This window comes from Melospiza georgiana, chromosome 8 (genome assembly GCF_028018845.1).
Source record: "Melospiza georgiana isolate bMelGeo1 chromosome 8, bMelGeo1.pri, whole genome shotgun sequence".
Lineage (NCBI taxonomy): Eukaryota > Metazoa > Chordata > Aves > Passeriformes > Passerellidae > Melospiza > Melospiza georgiana.
The window spans coordinates 1,616,927-1,634,188 of record NC_080437.1 but is presented as its reverse complement, the minus strand read 5'-3'; the positions used below and the strand labels follow the sequence as shown (position 1 = coordinate 1,634,188).

General features: G+C 43.4%; 1 protein-coding gene across 3 annotated transcripts in view; it reads right to left on the bottom strand.

Moving 5' to 3' along the window:
• The window catches only part of CTNNA3 (catenin alpha 3), a 411,331-nt gene that overhangs the window by 372,715 nt on the left and 21,354 nt on the right, over nucleotides 1-17,262 (bottom strand). For all 3 annotated transcript variants that reach the window (XM_058028688.1, XM_058028686.1, XM_058028687.1), the window contains one exon: nucleotides 10,544-10,663. In XM_058028688.1, the coding sequence (XP_057884671.1) occupies nucleotides 10,544-10,663 (120 nt within the window). The remainder of the gene's footprint in view (nucleotides 1-10,543; nucleotides 10,664-17,262) is intronic.

Below are 17,262 nucleotides of genomic sequence, written 5' to 3'. Positions count from 1 at the left end.
CCAAAAAGACTCTGCACTTCAGACACATCTTCTGCAGGAGCTGCTCACACCCCTCCCTGCCAGCTCCCAGAAACAGAAGAGGGAATCACCACTGGGAGACTGAGGCCTCCAGTTCCCTTCACCCAAAAGATACAGAACTGTACTCTTTGACTATGTGCTCTCTTAACCTCTTGCACCTCAGGGAATCCAGTCCTCAATTTCAGAACTGCAGATAACATAAACTGATAAATGCACATTTGGTTTTTTTGCAACCATTTGTGATCTAGCTAAAATAAACTACATAAAATTGTCCTGTGGCACAGTTTGTACTTCTCTCTCCCACAAATCAAAAAGAAGCATCCTCCCTCCAGTGCTAACCAACCAAGTTACAGCTAAAATTAATGTAATTGTTGTTTCATTTAGAAATCTTGGCTGAAGTAAGACTTCATTACATACTATCTCTTGTTCTTACAAAGTTAGATCTATGGTCAAATTAATGCAGAAAAAACCCAAATGTATTTCCTCAAGGAAATAAACAAATTTAAATTGGACACAGGAAAGCTTTCAGTGTCCCACTGCCAGCAGAATTTATTGTTATGAGCTATAAAAGCACTGTTACAAGTGTCAAAATCTTACCTACAGAGAAACTTTTGCTCCATAACCACCATCTATAAAGGCCCAACTTCACTAAATCACATAAAGGCAAACTTCAAGATAGATCAGCTGAGGAATAGCCACTGACAGCTGCAAAGTAACCAGCTGCAGCACACTCAGACCATGAAGAACTTACAATGCAGGCTCATGTTCTAAAAGAAGCTACCTAGCAAATAAAGGAAAATATTAGAGCCTGATGAGGCCCATCAAGCAGGGCCAAGGTCTGACTGCTCTCCCAAACCCTGATGGGAAAAAGAGCCAGTGATGACAGGCCCATATATCACAATAAGATGCATTTTGCCTGGGTTGGGAATATGGCCTGAAATTCCACAGGGATGGGAAGGAGGAAGTCAAAGTCAGGAAGGTCAAAATGAGGTTGGGGCAGTGCCCTCTGTCCTGCCCCATCCTCTGCCCTCCTTCCTGCATGCCCAGTATCCCTGTGAGTGTTCCAGGAGCTGGTGATCCTCCAGATCCTGTGGGAGCAGCTCCCCAGCAGCAGGGTGCTGTTTGTGCAGGGACAGACAGACAAACAGCAGACAGCAGCACCGGGGGTGGCACTCCTGGGTCTGCCTGAACCCACTGTGAAAAGCACCTTGCTGTGAGCAAAATGAATGAGTCAATACCTCCAGAATGCACCGGCAGAAATGAGGCGTGGATGACAGATGACAAAGGCTTGGAGGGGGAAGGAGACCAAGTAAGCAAAAAGTGATGCAGAGTGACTGGAAAGGAAATTTAAGTGCTAATGACAAGAGCGTGTTTTAGAGGGAAACTGCACATGGGATTATGCAAATGAAAAATATAGAATGCAACTTGATGCAGAACATGCAGGACAAGGGGCAGGGATGTGTACAGGAGAGACAATATAAAATAAAGGACTAAGTGGCCAACTTGACAAGGTCACACAGATTACAGAGTAGGAATATTGACTTGGACTTGAGACAAGAGTAATAAATAATTTGTCAGGGTATGTAACAGTGGTTTCTCTCCTTAGTTTTTTTTCAGCTCTGTGTAGCATTGCTCCAGCTCACCCAGAACAGCTGGAATCCAAAGGCTGAGTGATTACCAAGGGTCAGAACCCTCACAAACAGTGCTAACAAGTTCTTCCCTCAAAACAAGGTTGTGAGCCAGGGAAAAGCTAAGAAGCTCCCCTGGTACATAATCCTATCTGGTTACAGAACTTGAGTTTCACAGAAGACAGAGATCCCCACCTCTACCTCCTAACCTGCTACCCCATAAGAAAAAAACCCTTACACCCTGCACAAAATGCAAGTTTTTATTTCCTGTGTTGATGTTCTCTCTACTAAGGCACTGAGGAATGGCCAAGTGCTGTGGCCACAGTAACTGCACCCCAAGCTGAGCCCTCAGACAGAGACAGCCAGAGCCAGCTGCTCCTGGCAGAGTCTGCTCAGGCTGCTGCCTGCCACCAGCTCCTGCAGCAAACACATCAGCAGCAGTGCTCCTGCAGGGTTTGTCCACCATTCCCAAGCTTTATGCTCTCAAACCATTTTCCATCTACAGCTCAGTTATTCTGCAAGGCTTTGCATTTCATCTGATCTGATTTTTACGAAGCACCAAGGCAGTGAAACATTTTATATGGAATTTATTTTTCTGTGAGAAGCTGGTGTGTGTCTGTCAGGCTGGGATCAATACAATCTAACATTCCCCTCAGATAACTCTTTCACAAACTACTATTACTGTCATTTTCACCAGGACATAACATCACTCATTAGCCACTCTTTAGTAATCAGAGCTCTGCATTCCAAACTGTTATTGCACTTCTAACTTGCATCCTTTCAGCATCTAAATAGCAGTTTTTCTCATACTAAGAAAAAAAGCACAAAAAAATGAACCAATCCCCAAACAAAAAAAAAAAAAAAACTCTCACCACAAACAAAAACAGTAGCTCAGACTATATGGTACTTACTGTCTCTGAGCCTGTAAAAATGTCACTTGTCCTCAGACTGAACTTTTTACCTAGACTGACATAAATCTGTTAAAGCCTGAAAAAAGGAACTTCAAATACCCACAGAACCTTACTGGCAAGTCCTTATACAGCAATAAATCTTTAACTCTTGGATGAAGGCATTTAGTGATGTCCTCCAGCAGATCTGGTACTAAGAGGCTTGCTGAAGGTCACACAAGATAGCTGTGAGAAAGCAAATGTGAAAATGTTTACAAGACATTTATACATCTATCGCCCACTTCTCTTTTTTCCTTTACAATTCAGTAAAAATTTTTTTTTATAGTTACCACTCCCTACTGCTCCAGGCCATTTAATTTCAAAAAAGGAAAGAAAAGCATGTCAAATCAAAATAGCACATCCATCGTTTTTATAGTGTTCAACAAAGGAAGCATCCTCTCTAAATCCTCCTTTTTCTGTAGAATATGCAGATATGTTACTTCCCAGAAAATTAGGGAATGCATTTTCTCCTTCAATTATAGCCAAGAACCGTATATCACTTTACTAGGTGATGATTTCAACCCATAAAAACATACAAAGCTGTAGATCTAGCAGAGGGACAAAGAACTCAGCACAGTCTTTGAAAATAACATTCCATAATTATTTCCAGAGAGAGGAAGTCAGCACTTAGACCTCATCCACACAGAAATACTGCTTCTCATGCACCACTATGAAAGTGTTATGTTTTATAACATTTATAAGATTTGATTGTGACAAAGGAGGAGGAACTAGGTGAAATTCTGAAAGGCACTGCAGTTTAATGCTGGCTCTCTTGGGGAGGCATGACAAAAACCTGCCAAACAAACAGCCACGTGTTCCACATGGAGGGGGCTGGATGAACCATCAGGGCCACGGAAATGCTGCTGAACACCCCTTGCTCCAACATCCAGTGTGAGACAGTGCAGATCTGCATGACTACAGGACACTGCAAGGAAACAAACCTGAGCCCTCCTCTGCCAGGGACAGAAACTGAGCAACTCATTCATCAGCCACACTTCCACTCCTGAGCAAAAACAATTACAGCAAATCACGACAGACACTGCTTTATTCACCTAGAAATAAATGCAGCAATGAGTAACAGCCACCACAGCTCTGTCCAGATCAAGTCTTGCCAAATTAGCCCGGGCTTGTAGTCATAGTATTAGTAGCAAGTATCTCATTATATGACTAGATTCTGACATCCTTCACAGGACTTTTACATAAATAAATGGGAAAAATTGATTCAATTTCTCTGGAATCAATGGAGATTTCAGAACACTTACCCGTGAGTCTCAGCAACTACAGAAATGCATTAAATAATTTTCTACAGGGGTCTGTTTTGGTTGCCTCACTACTGAGCATAACTTGGATAAGAAAAAAAGAAGGGAAAGGGAAAGGGAAAGGGAAAGGGAAAGGGAAAGGGAAAGGGAAAGGGAAAGGGAAAGGGAAAGGGAAAGGGAAAGGAAAAGGAAAAGGAAAAGGAAGAGGAAGAGGAAGAGGAAGAGGAAGAGGAAGAGGAAGAGGAAGAGGAAGAGGAAGAGGAAGAGGAAGAGGAAGAGGAAGAGGAAGAGGAAGATTATTTCCTGAGGGGGAGGGAAGACAAGGAGCCATTAGTCACTGTAGGGCAGAACCTGAACTCACAGCAATGTTCAAAAACAGGTGTGCTTTTCTCAGACAGGACACACTGAGGATGAGCACAAGTCATCACATGTGGGCAGGAACAGTCAGCTGCACAATGCATGATCTGAAACAACCAAATAGGCAACACTTCACAGGAAAGTGAAAAAGCTCACCTCACTCCTACTGTATAAAACTGCAGTTTTGTTTTTCCCCTTGAGACACTGCTGCCTAACAGAATACTGCAATTGTCATAAAATCAGTTATCAGTGCCTCATTGGGAACCATTCTCCTCAGACTCTGACCCCATTTACAACCCCCAAATTCTGGCTTTATCCCACAGTAGCATAAACATATCACCTGAACTATCATTCTATTTCATTAGGAGGAAAAAATAAATTGGTTTCCAGTCAACTGGAAAAACAGAGTTTCAATCTTAGCCACTACCTCCCACTGAGATAAACCACCCAACACATCAAATTTCATAGGTCAATATTTCATATTTCACAATGGTTCCATATTCATATTCATATGGTACCATTATGGCTTACAGGAGATACACATGGTACCATAGCAAATGTTCATGGGCAAAATCAGTGGTGTATCCAAGTCCCCCCTGGAATGCACACAAAAATCTCCACAGCTTTTGAAGTCATGCCCTTGTAACATTACTTAGTTGTCTCTGTCATTTAATTTCTAGCTGAAGATCTCATTTCCTTCCCACTGTAACACTCAATTTTGTATTGTTTGTTTGTTGTTAAATTACCTGGTGACTTCTTGGTTGAACGTAAAGCATCATCCATCCTTGGCCCCCAAGACATTTCAGCTACATTTATCAGACAAGACTAGACTGGAATCTTTTATCCAAACTGAAGATATCTTGGGCACAGCCAAAACTAATTCAGTTTCATAGAAACAGCAGCAGTCTGAGCTTTGGAAAGATGAGGGGAGGCATGACTTTTTTTTCTCAGAGGTTTAGCATGCGGGCAAAGACAGAAAATGGGGAAGTGTTGATATGAAAGCCTTCCCCCTACAGCTCCAAATACATGTAAAAATTGTAAGCACAGGGAATATGAGCACGTTCAGGTGAGCAGGGAAAAGGAAAACCTCTTCACCCATTAGCAAGCCACAGAGATACACAGGACAGACAGAAGCAAGGACCAAATGACAGAGCCATAATCATGGAATTACTAAAACAAGTCAGGTGGCTGAGAACAGAATTGTCATAATTTTTCACTATCTTAGCTACTGAGACTAATTTGGTGTTTGCTTTTTTAAAAAAGGAATGCATAAATCAACCATTTTAATTACACAACAACATGATAGATGTTGCTCCTGTGTCAAGGGGAGATAAGCAGCTACAATACTGGAAATAGAACCTATAGTCTCATTTTGTAATCAATAGTGTGTGAGTACATATTAAAGGAGAAAACGAAAGAAGGCATTTTCAGAAATCTAATGGGAATCAAATCCCTATATATCCTTAAAATTACTCTGGAGTAAAGTACAAGGCTTCTTTGAAAATTCCTAAACAAGATCTCAACACATCCAACCCTAAAATCTAAAACATTAGACAATGGTAGAGTGGTAAATACAAAACAGAACAAATTCACCCATTTGTTATTCCAGGATGGCAATTCAGAAGACAGAATTCTGCCTTTACCCTCCAACAAACAACCAAATGTAGTGTCATTCTTAAGTGGAGGGGGAAAAAAGTGAATTCCCATTCAAATTCCCCCAATAGCATAAGCCACAGAAAGATCCATAATTCCTGCCCTTTAATTTGCATCTCAGTGATTTCACATCTTTTCAACAGGTATGGACAATGGACACAAAGGCTACAAGCAGTGATTAATGTACTGCACCTCTTAACTGAGTCCTCTCAGGAGTTAATGGTCAAAAATGCTCATTTGTTTTCTGGTTTGAACTTGTCTGACTGCCATCCATTGGCTCTTCTCATATTTCCCTGTACTAGAATAAAGATTTAGTTAAGTCTATTCCTGACATTTCTAAGCCATAACCTTTTCCAGATAACTTAAGGAGCTCAGTCAGCTTTCTATAATCATGCTTGTTTTCTTGACAACAAAAATTCACCTTGAACTCCCTCCAATTTCCAGCATACTTTTAAAGGGTCTGCCACAAAATAAACCTGCCAGTTGATAAGTGATAATCTCTTTCAAAAACTTCTCTCCAGCTGCTGGAGTGGAGCACTTCAGTGAACAAATCTCATACTGTGCTGTTTTTGCTGGGGTAGAGTTCAGGAGTTTTCCACAGAGGCTGTGCTTTGGATGTGTGCTGGAAGCAGTGTTGGCAGCACAGGGATGGTTTGGGCATTGGTGGCACAGGGATGTTTTGGGCATTGGTGGCACAGGGATGTTTTGGGCACTGGCAGCACAGGGATGGTTTGGGCATTGGTGGCACAGGGATGGTTTGGGTGTTGGTGGCACAGGGATGGTTTGGGCAGTGGCAGCACAGGGATGGTTTGGGCACTGGCAGCACAGGGATGTTTTGGGCATTGGTGGCACAGGGATGTTTTGGGCATTGGTGGCACAGGGATGGTTTGGGCACTGGCAGCACAGGGATGTTTTGGGCAGTGGCAGCACAGGGATGTTTTGGGCAGTGGCAGCACAGGGATGGTTTGGGCAGTGGCAGCACAGGGATGGTTTGGGCACTGGCAGCACAGGGATGTTTTGGGCATTGGCACAGGGATGGTTTGGGCATTGGTGGCACAGGGATGGTTTGGGCATTGGTGGCACAGGGATGGTTTGGGCATTGGTGGCACAGGGATGGTTTGGGTGTTGGTAGCACAGGGATGTTTTGGGCACTGGCAGCACAGGGATGTTTTGGGCATTGGTGGCACAGGGATGGTTTGGGCATTGGTGGCACAGGGATGGTTTGGGCACTGGCAGCACAGGGATGTTTTGGGCATTGGTACAGGGATGGTTTGGGCACTGGCAGCACAGGGATGGTTTGGGCATTGGCAGCACAGGGATGGTTTGGGCATTGGCACAGGGATGTTTTGGGCACTGGCAGCACAGGGATGGTTTGGGCACTGGCAGCACAGGGATGTTTTGGGCATTGGCACAGGGATGTTTTGGGCACTGGCAGCACAGGGATGATTTGGGCATTGGTAGCACAGGGATGGTTTGGGCACTGGCAGCACAGGGATGGTTTGGGCACTGGCAGCACAGGGATGGTTTGGGCACTGGCAGCACAGGGATGGTTTGGGCACTGGCAGCACAGGGATGTTTTGGGCATTGCTGAGCAGAGCTCACACAGAGCCAAGGCCTCCTCTGGCCCTCACCCAGCCCCACCAGTGAGGGCTGGGAGGGGACAGAGCCAGGACAGCCAGGCCCAAGTGACCCAAGGGATTTCCAAGCCCATGTGGGGCCGTGCTCAGCACACAGAGCTGGGCAGGAGGAGAAGGAAGGAAAGCACATTCAGGGTGATGGAGTTTGTCCTCCCCAGTCACTGTCACACGTGGTGGGGCCCTGCTCTCCTGGGGATGGATGAACACCTGCCCAGCCATGGGAAGTGGGGAATCAGTTCCTTGTTCTGCTTTCCTTGTGTGCATGGCTATTGCTTTATCTGTTAAAATTATTTTATCAACCCACAAGTTCTCACTTTCACTCTTCTGATTCTCTCCCACCAAAGTGAACAATCAAAGCTGAAGATTACAAGTGCCTTTAATCCATTTTAACAAAAAGAAGTACCATTTGACTGAAGTCTTCATTCAAAATTAAACCTTTCAAAATGCAAATGTGACCTGTATGATCATGAAGGCAGCTGCAGTACTGGCAACAAGGGACTGTGAGCCAGAACAGGGAATGGCTCTGCTGCATCTTCTGCAAGCACTATTTCCCATGAGCACACTAAATCACCGTGTGCCCCATAAATGTCTTTGATACAGCCCTTATCTCCTTCTGTTTCCAACATAACTTTTTAAAACATTTCTAAATCTAACAAACATCAGAAAGAAATCCTAAAATTATTTTTAAAATGGATTAACCAGAATTATTTCCCATAGATTCAGTCCTTTAAAAACAATTTCCCTGAAGGCATAAAATCAACATCAAACAAGCAAACCTTAAATCAGAATACTTTCCAACAGGATCCTGCTTTAGTGTGTGTGCACATACTGAAGTCCTGTTGTCAGCTATAAGATGACACGTTGATGGAGGCTTCTAGACAAAAACTGAATGTCTCTGGATTGCAGCCAGCACTGCTCCAGGCATCCTAAAGGCACTGTTGGCACTAAGAACAGCAGCAACGGTGGCAATTTTTCAGTTTGACAGGTGCTAAATACCACTGAACCTCACTGTAAGTCCATTTTTATTGCAGCTATTGCCCAACTCTCCTCAAATGACCCTACAGTAAGATAATTATAATAAACCTTAAACCAGTGCCATTCCAGCTGAACACTACATGGACAATTTCCCTCCAACAGCAACAAAGACCAAGGGAAGAGAAGAGGAAGGGTGCACCTACCACAGCATCCCAAGAGCACAGCTGGGATCTATCACCAAGTGCCACCTTATCCCCAAGTGCTTGAACATTTTGTCCTGTCAATATTCATATTGCAAAGGTGGTAATATTGAGGTTGATACAAACCAATGTAAACTTTACTTAGCTTTTACTGGAAACATTCCACAAAGTCACAGAGCAAGAGAATAAGTTCTAGTACTCATTGTGGCATGCAGCTATTCTTTTTTGTCAAATTTCAGAGATGAGAAAGCATCCAGGAAATGAAAAGCTTGCTTTAATTCAAAGGAATTGCCAGACTATCTCCTGGAAAAGAAAGCAAATCTACATTTCTGGGACGTAGGCACCTGCTGGCACATTTCAAAATGGCAGCCTGGCTACCAACAGATATTCCCAACCCACAGGAATTTCCCTGGTGGGTGCTGCCCAACCATCACCCCAAACAAGTCTGCCACTCACAGAAGTTTGGTCTATATTTCTGAATCAGAGTCGATGTGGGACATTTTGAACACCCTTTAAAAAGCCCAGCTGTGATTTCCCATCTGTCCTGCAAACCTTCCCACTGAAGCAGGACCTTGCTGTGCTGCACTTCATGGCTCATGTCTGAAGAAAAGGTACAGAAGCAGACAACTATTTCTTTCACAGGCAACATTCATTGCTTTCAGCATGGAAACCCCTTATTTTACCAGCACTAGATTCACAGTCATTTACAAAAATTTGTCTCCAAACAGATGCAGTTACTCAGCATTTTGCCATGAATATACCCTTAACCTAATACAAGTGTAGATAAATTGTTATCAATGAAATGTGCTATCAATTAAACATAATATCAATTAAACACTCCATAAATATCTCCCAAAGTCACAACAGCTTCAGTCCCAAAGCAGGTCAGCAATTTTTGCACAGTAATCCAAGCAATTCTCAATCTTTTCACAAGAAGATTACTTGCTCTTTAAAGCAGAACAAAATTCAAAGCATCTTCTACACTAAATACATCCATGCACTTTTCAAATCCCTCACTGCAGGTTCTCCAGCAAGTTCTACTGACATGAAAATCCTGGCATCAACAAGCAGGTAAAACTCTCCTCCCCATAACCAGGTAACTACTGCTCAGGTAAACAATGCAAATTAACTAAGACAAATTAATCTAATCAATTACCTGACACAAAGAGCTGCCAGTGATCTGCCCCAAGCACAGGAACTGTTTGGCAACACTGACACCAAGTGACAGAATCCAGGAAAACACAAACCACAAAGACCCTCATACAAATGTTGCAGCTTTTACCCTCATGCTGTGGAAGAGGTAAATCTCGTTTTATCATCAAGAGAAGAAAATTAGTGAATACCCATAACAATATTTTCACATCAGCTATGTATAAGTGTCAGAACATACAACATTAAACATGTTTTAACAATTCAACTTTGATCTTGCAAATACAAGTCAAAGACCATGTGCATTTCAAAGTTTGATGCATACTAACCTCAAATTCATTTCTAGAGGAGAAAAAATTAGTGGTTTGCATGCATAGAAAGTATTGCATTCCACTGACTTATGTGAATTTGGCTAATTTTTCAAGTAAAAGACTGCAAATAGTACTTCTACACACTTCCATTTAGATAATAACATGTCAATGCAGTTTTAATGCCTGCTGAGTCTCACTCACTGGCTTTGCCTGTGCTTCTCTCTGCTGCAAACCCAAAACCCAGCAGTCCAGCACCACAGGCTTTAGGCAGACCTGCCCCTCCCACCCCCGGGCACTGCACAAAGCACAAAACCCAAAGGCAGAGCAGTGACTCCACCAAACTCAGCAGCTTCACCACCCACCCTCTTCATGCCCAGCATCCTGTCCTCTTACACCTCCATGGTCTTACCTGCTGACGTTTGTATGCCAAGTAATCCAGGTTTTCCAGATCTTTTTGAAACTTTTGGTAGGTTTTCTGTAGATCAGATTTACTGGATACATTTTTTAAAGACTCAAATGTTCTTTGAAACTGTGAGGAAAATAAAAAAACGAAGCCAACAAAAAATCATCATTCATACAGTTGCTGTGTTTCATTCTGTATTACAATTATTTTCTACTAAATACTTATGCTATTGAGCTTTGTCACCTCTAACCTTCCACACATTCCTGCAGTTTTGTTTTGAAACCAATCACAGAATTCAAAGCATTGCACATATGCCCTCCTCAATTAAATGAGATCCTCTCATTTCATAGTCAGACCAAACACAAGCAATCAATCTCTAAAGGTGAGTTCTTTTTCTATGCCAAGTTCCAGGAAGTAATAAATTCCCACAGATTTAAATACTTTCTTTTCAACCAAGAAAAGTGTATGCAACTTTATACAGGCCATGAACTCATTCTATCAAGTATAACAGTAGAACTTAGAAATCACAGGGTGCCTCTTATCAAGTTAATTTACTTAAGAGTAATTTAATACCAGATAATCACCTCAGGCAACGTGCCCACATTCTGCATGAACACTGTGACAACTCCAATTATGCTGCACTGCAGACCTCACTTTTAAATTTAAAACTTCTTTCACGCACACACTATTATTAAGAAGAGGACTGGTATTTTTCAGAGATGCACAACGCCAGCCCAGCTGTAGGAACTGTAACAGAAAGGTAAAGATTTGTGTCAGAGGAGAACTGGAGGTCCAGCTTCCTTGCTACCTTCAGGAAATCGTGAGCCTTTCCTCTTGCTGTTTTCCCAGCTGTAAATTCCCTTCTTCACCTCATGAGCATGTGATGGCTGCAGGTAGCTCAGGAATAGTTTGTTATCACTGTGATTACCATAGAGTCTATCAACATATATTTACACTGACACAATCAGGAAGAACTGCACACTTGTAAATCCTTCCAAAATACTGACTGAGCCTCTTGCAGTTCCAGGGCCTATAGGTGAAGGCCACCTGTGGTATCAGTGCCCAGGGCATGAGGCAATGCACTGCTTCCCAGTCAGTTCTGGACAGCCAAGCACTTCTGTGCTGCCCACATTGCTCTGTGCTTTTGCTTAAACTAGACACTGAATTTGAATAATGAACCACAGGAGCAGAAGGAGAAGAAAAAAAAGAAAAAAAAAAGAGAAAACAAAGCCAAACCTCCACTCATCTTCTGTCCCTGTTTAAGAAGCTGACAACATCACTGACAGCCCATGCTGATCATGGATGTGGAGTGTTCCAGAGCCCCTCATCCCTGAGCAGGTGACTCAGCTCAAGCTGCAGCTGATGCTGAACAGCCCCAGGTACCTCTCCCTGGGGATAATAAGCAACTGCAGCTGCAGTGGATTTCCACTGACAACTTACAGCAACTTGCCTGCAACCTTCAGGCAAGTTAGCACATCTTGTTTGCTGCTCTGCAGCCTTTATTTCAGCCTCACTGCCCTCATAACCAAAAGGCAAGTTAAGGCAGTGTTTCCATCTATTTGTAATTTATCTTACTCTCTACCTCATTCAGTACTACTAGAGGTTAACTGGAGACTTTATAGCTGAATTTAAATTGTTTGCTACCAAAAAAGAAAATAAAACTTTCTCACCCAAAGTTTATGTTCCTGAATTCTGTACCAACATGGCTGACAGACCACACATGCTAAGACAAAACTGCAATATTCTCTATTCTTTTCTGTTTGACTTCATTATCTTATTTTTGTGTGATTTGTTGTTTTCAGATTTTATCTCTGCTCCAGAGCTGACCTGAAAGCCTTGCATTTGCAATGTTTGCTTTCATCAATTCCCACTCCTGGCTAACCCCTTAGCTGGAAGCAACTTCACTGCAACATTTGCAAGCATGACCTGAGTTCATTTTAAGGTGACCAAAAGCACCCCATAGTCTTTGCTTTTTTTCAAGTGTGTAAGAAACTGCTCATTATGTCTCTGGCAAGTTCATCATGCACCTTCTGCTCCAAACCTTGACATGTTTCTCCAGAACTTAGCCCAAAGCTGTTGCACCCTGTTGTGGGATTGAACAATACAGGGAAAAAGTCTCCAATGATTCCCAAACTCACTCAATAAACATAAGGTACAGTCTCTTCTTGAGGGGTCTTTTTTTGTTTTAAGATAATCATCAACATGTTAGACTATAATACAGTTGTAGAATCATCATCATCATCCTTTTAAGGATGTGCTTAATCCCACAGCTTCCACTCTTCATTAACAGGAGCTCTGCTAGCAAGATCACTCACTTCCTCATGTCCTGCAGCAACCTAAGCATTAATAATGCATTTGGCTCTCTGGAAAGAGATATAAGAAGCAGCATGAGAGCACGATCAAATACAAATCAAATGTGTAACTACAAGGGCAACATGCTTCAATAAAATTGATGGGTAACGGCCGGAACATCCACATCTGTCTTTAGATCTAAGGGAGAAACACTTCTTGAAAATTTAACTCAAAAGTAAATAAAATATCAACCAAGCAATTTTAAGAAAACATAGATATGCTCTTTCCACTGTCATCAGCAGGGAATCAGAAAATTGTGCCTTGGACATTCAAAGGTTATCAGCACATATGTTAAAACTAAATGTGGATCTTTCTGCATCACACTTCTATCAGAGTGAACCAGCATTCTGGGGTGAGTGGTAAAAAATCCTCTCTCATCTCCCCTGTCTAGAGGTGAAAAGAAATATCAGACTTCTTGACTTTTTTTTCTCTTACCAATAACCAAATATAAATAATCCTAAAAGATTTACAGAAGCTCTTTTCTGCCTGTTACATTTTCAAAGTGCTTTGAACAGTTTCTGGAAGCTGAGGAGTAGCATTCCTTCCCTACTTTTGCTCAGTGGCACTACTTGGTAGCTACCTGGACTCATTTTCCCTCTGTGCTAAAATCATATCTCTATGATTTATCAGAGCTGCTTCTGTTTGTCAAGTACCACAGGTAATTTCCCAGCACTGATAGTGGCACAGACAACTTTGTAGCTCAAAGAGAAGAGCGTGGCTTTATATTCATTAACATCACAGCATTCCTGTCACAGGAAACCCAAACCTACCAAATGCAGAAGCAGAGCCCAGCACCTGGCCCTGTAAAGCAGGTGGATGACACAGCAGCCCCCATGTCCTGAGCAGGCACCATCAGCACATGGCTGAATCCAACTGGAAAGCAGCACGGTGAATGCTTCACTCAAGTGACACAACTCTCACCGTCCCATTTTAGGTACCACAAAGCAACAAACACCATCAGAACTCTGCAAGGGATGAGGATCACACTTTCAGAGGATGTGGATGGGCCAGAAGAGTGCTGCAACACAGCCTCCATGCCTGGAAGTGTGATGTGCCTGAGTAGGGTAAGGGGGGCACCATTTGCTGCTGGCTGATATTTACAAACGAACGGAGACAGGGCAAATGTGAACTAGTGTTGTGAGCTGTTTATTCAGCACATCAGTCTCAGCACATTGTTAGGACAATGGAGACAGGACCTTCACAGCTCTCTGATTTAAAGGAAATGCTAAGGGGGTGTGACATTACAGCATAGTATAAAACTATCTCAGCTTAGATTTCAGCTAATCACACATGGAGCAAAACATATTGACAAGAATTCTATCTAATCATATGAAACACACGTAATGGTAGTTAACACAACGATTCGTTCATAAGAGACAAAGTACAGAGATCTATTCATGCTAACTTTCTAAAGATATACATTAAATAACCTTGTTGCAATCTATAAGCTAGTTCTACAGAGGTTTATTGTGCTATTTGTCACCTCTGCTCTACTGCTTAGAAAACTTTTCGCTGTATTAGCAATGTTCACAAAATTTCTCTCAAAGGCCTGTCTTTTTTAACTATTTTCTTAAAACTCTCTAACTTTATGAATCTCAGCAATCCTGAGCCTCCCCTCAGATACTGACACAGTTATCAGATTAGCAAGTGTGACTGTAAGCAGCAGGACTGCCAGTCCTGTGGTCTCACATCTTACTGCACTGTCAAACATGAGAGGTGAGCTCTGGCTGAAGTTTCTCCTGCAGTAAAGCAGATTAACAGCTCAGAATCCTCTGCTGTCTTTATGAGCTTCTGACATAGCATTTTTGAGGGTTTTCTCCACTATCCTTCTGCCTACATTCAGGAGCCTTGGAACTTTTGCTCTGCTGTCATATGTAACAAAAATGAGGCACTGAGATCAAAGAAAAGAGTGGCTGCACATTTCAAAATGAAATCATATTAAACTAACTAATCATACTAAAATTTTGATACTGCTTAAGCCAAAATTTACTATGTTTCATCTTCAATATGAGCCATGAAAATTAATGGCTTACCAGCTAAAGAGGGGGCCAGGACACAGAATTATGAGATTATAAACATGCAGGGCAAAGTGCTTCACTGCTAATAATTCAGAAATGTGGGAAGTAACATCACTGAATACAGAGCACAAAGCCATATTCCTGGTAAGCATTTTACAATTCCCAAATAAACAGGAAGAGGGATGGGGGCAGCCCATCCTGCCTCTCCACTCTGTTATTCACAAATTAGAAGAAATGGCTCTTTTCTGTCCATCTAGAGCTGCACAAATCAGAGTATTTGTATTTCAGAGTATCAATATTACCATCTTCCACTGCACAGGGCAGTACAGTAGCACTGAGCTACTTTCTCCATTGGTAAAATACTTCTCTTTACTTTCATATGGATTAATATGAATTGAATTAAGGACAAGAAGCAAATTTTATTTCCATTTTGACATAAGGAAGCTGTCCATTGAAAAAATATCCCTTTCTGTTTTGAGAAGGTACTGATCCTTTAAAAGACTAAATTATAACTAAATGTACTGTTTAAATTACCCAGAGATATGGCTGGAAAAAAGCCATTCACAACTCCTCTTAAATTCCAATTACTGAACACACACACTTATGAGAAAAAAAGCTGCACTTCTCCTATTTTGCTGTAATGGAATGGGCAATGTGCCTTCTTTGGAGAGGTTTACAGAAAGCAGCTCACAGCTTTTTCCATTCAGAAAATATCAGATGATTTTGCTGTCATTTTAAAGAGGTCTGAAGACACACACTCTGATGATAAAGCAGAGACTGTTTATTTTGCATGCATTTCCTCATTTCTGCCTCCCAAAGCACAAATGAGTTATAAAACACATTTCTCTAGATCAGAATGATCTCTGCATGCTTGAATTGTTGATCAGACAAGCCATTCTACATTACACCAGCTCTGCTGCTCCACTACCAATAAATAACCTGCCAGGAGAAGATAACTTCCCAAGATTATTTTCCCAGCCTAGATTGTGCCTTCCAATATTAGCACTCTAGAGAAGGAAATTTCAGAACATCACTTCCAAATTCATCTCCTAAAAGCACAGCACTTCAGTGGTGATGCCTGCTGCTGCAGAGGGCAAACACAGCCACAGACACTCCCAAGGGAAGATTCAGCCACATTCTTTCCCTGACAGGTTCCAACAGAGGCAGCTGCAGTGGAGCACTGGTCACTGACTGCAGCTGCAATGGAGCACTGGTCACTGACTGCAGCATGCAGCTGCAGTGGAGCACTGGTCACTGAGTGCAGCATGCAGCTGCAGTGGAGCACTGGTCACTGACTGCAGCATGCAGCTGCAGTGGAGCACAGGTCACTGAGTGCAGCGTGCAGCTGCAATGGAGCACAGGGCACTGACTGCAGCATGCAGCTGCAGTGGAGCACTGGTCACTGAGTGCAGCATGCAGCTGCAGTGGAGCACTGGTCACTGAGTGCAGCATGCAGCTGCAGTGGAGCACTGGTCACTGAGTGCAGCATGCAGCTGCAGGGGAGCACTGGTCACTGAGTGCAGCATGCAGCTGCAGTGGAGCACTGGGCACTGACTGCAGCATGCAGCTGCAGTGGAGCACTGGTCACTGACTGCAGCATGCAGCTGCAGTGGAGCACAGGTCACTGAGTGCAGCGTGCAGCTGCAATGGAGCACAGGGCACTGACTGCAGCATGCAGCTGCAGTGGAGCACTGGTCACTGAGTGCAGCATGCAGCTGCAGTGGAGCACTGGTCACTGAGTGCAGCATGCAGCTGCAGGGGAGCACTGGCCACTGACTGCAGCATGCAGCTGCAGTGGAGCACTGGTCACTGAGTGCAGCGTGCAGCTGCAGTGGAGCACTGGGCACTGACTGCAGCATGCAGCTGCAGTGGAGCACTGGTCACTGACTGCAGCATGCAGCTGCAGTGGAGCACTGGGCACTGACTGCAGCGTGCAGCTGCAATGGAGCACTGGTCACTGACTGCAGCATGCAGCTGCAATGGAGCACTGGTCACTGAGTGCAGCATGCAGCTGCAGTGGAGCACTGGTCACTGACAGCAGCATGCAGCTGCAGTGGAGCACTGGTCACTGAGTGCAGCATGCAGCTGCAGGGGAGCACTGGCCACTGACTGCAGCATGCAGCTGCAGTGGAGCACTGGTCACTGAGTGCAGCGTGCAGCTGCAGTGGAGCACTGGTCACTGAGTGCAGCTGCAGTGGAGCACAGGTCACTGCAGCATGCAGCTGCAGGGGAGCACTGGTCACTGAGTGCAGCATGCAGCTGCAGTGGAGCACAGGTCACTGAGTGCAGCATGCAGCTGCAGTGGAGCACTGGGCACTGACTGCAGCATGCAGCTGCAGTGGAGCACTGGTCACC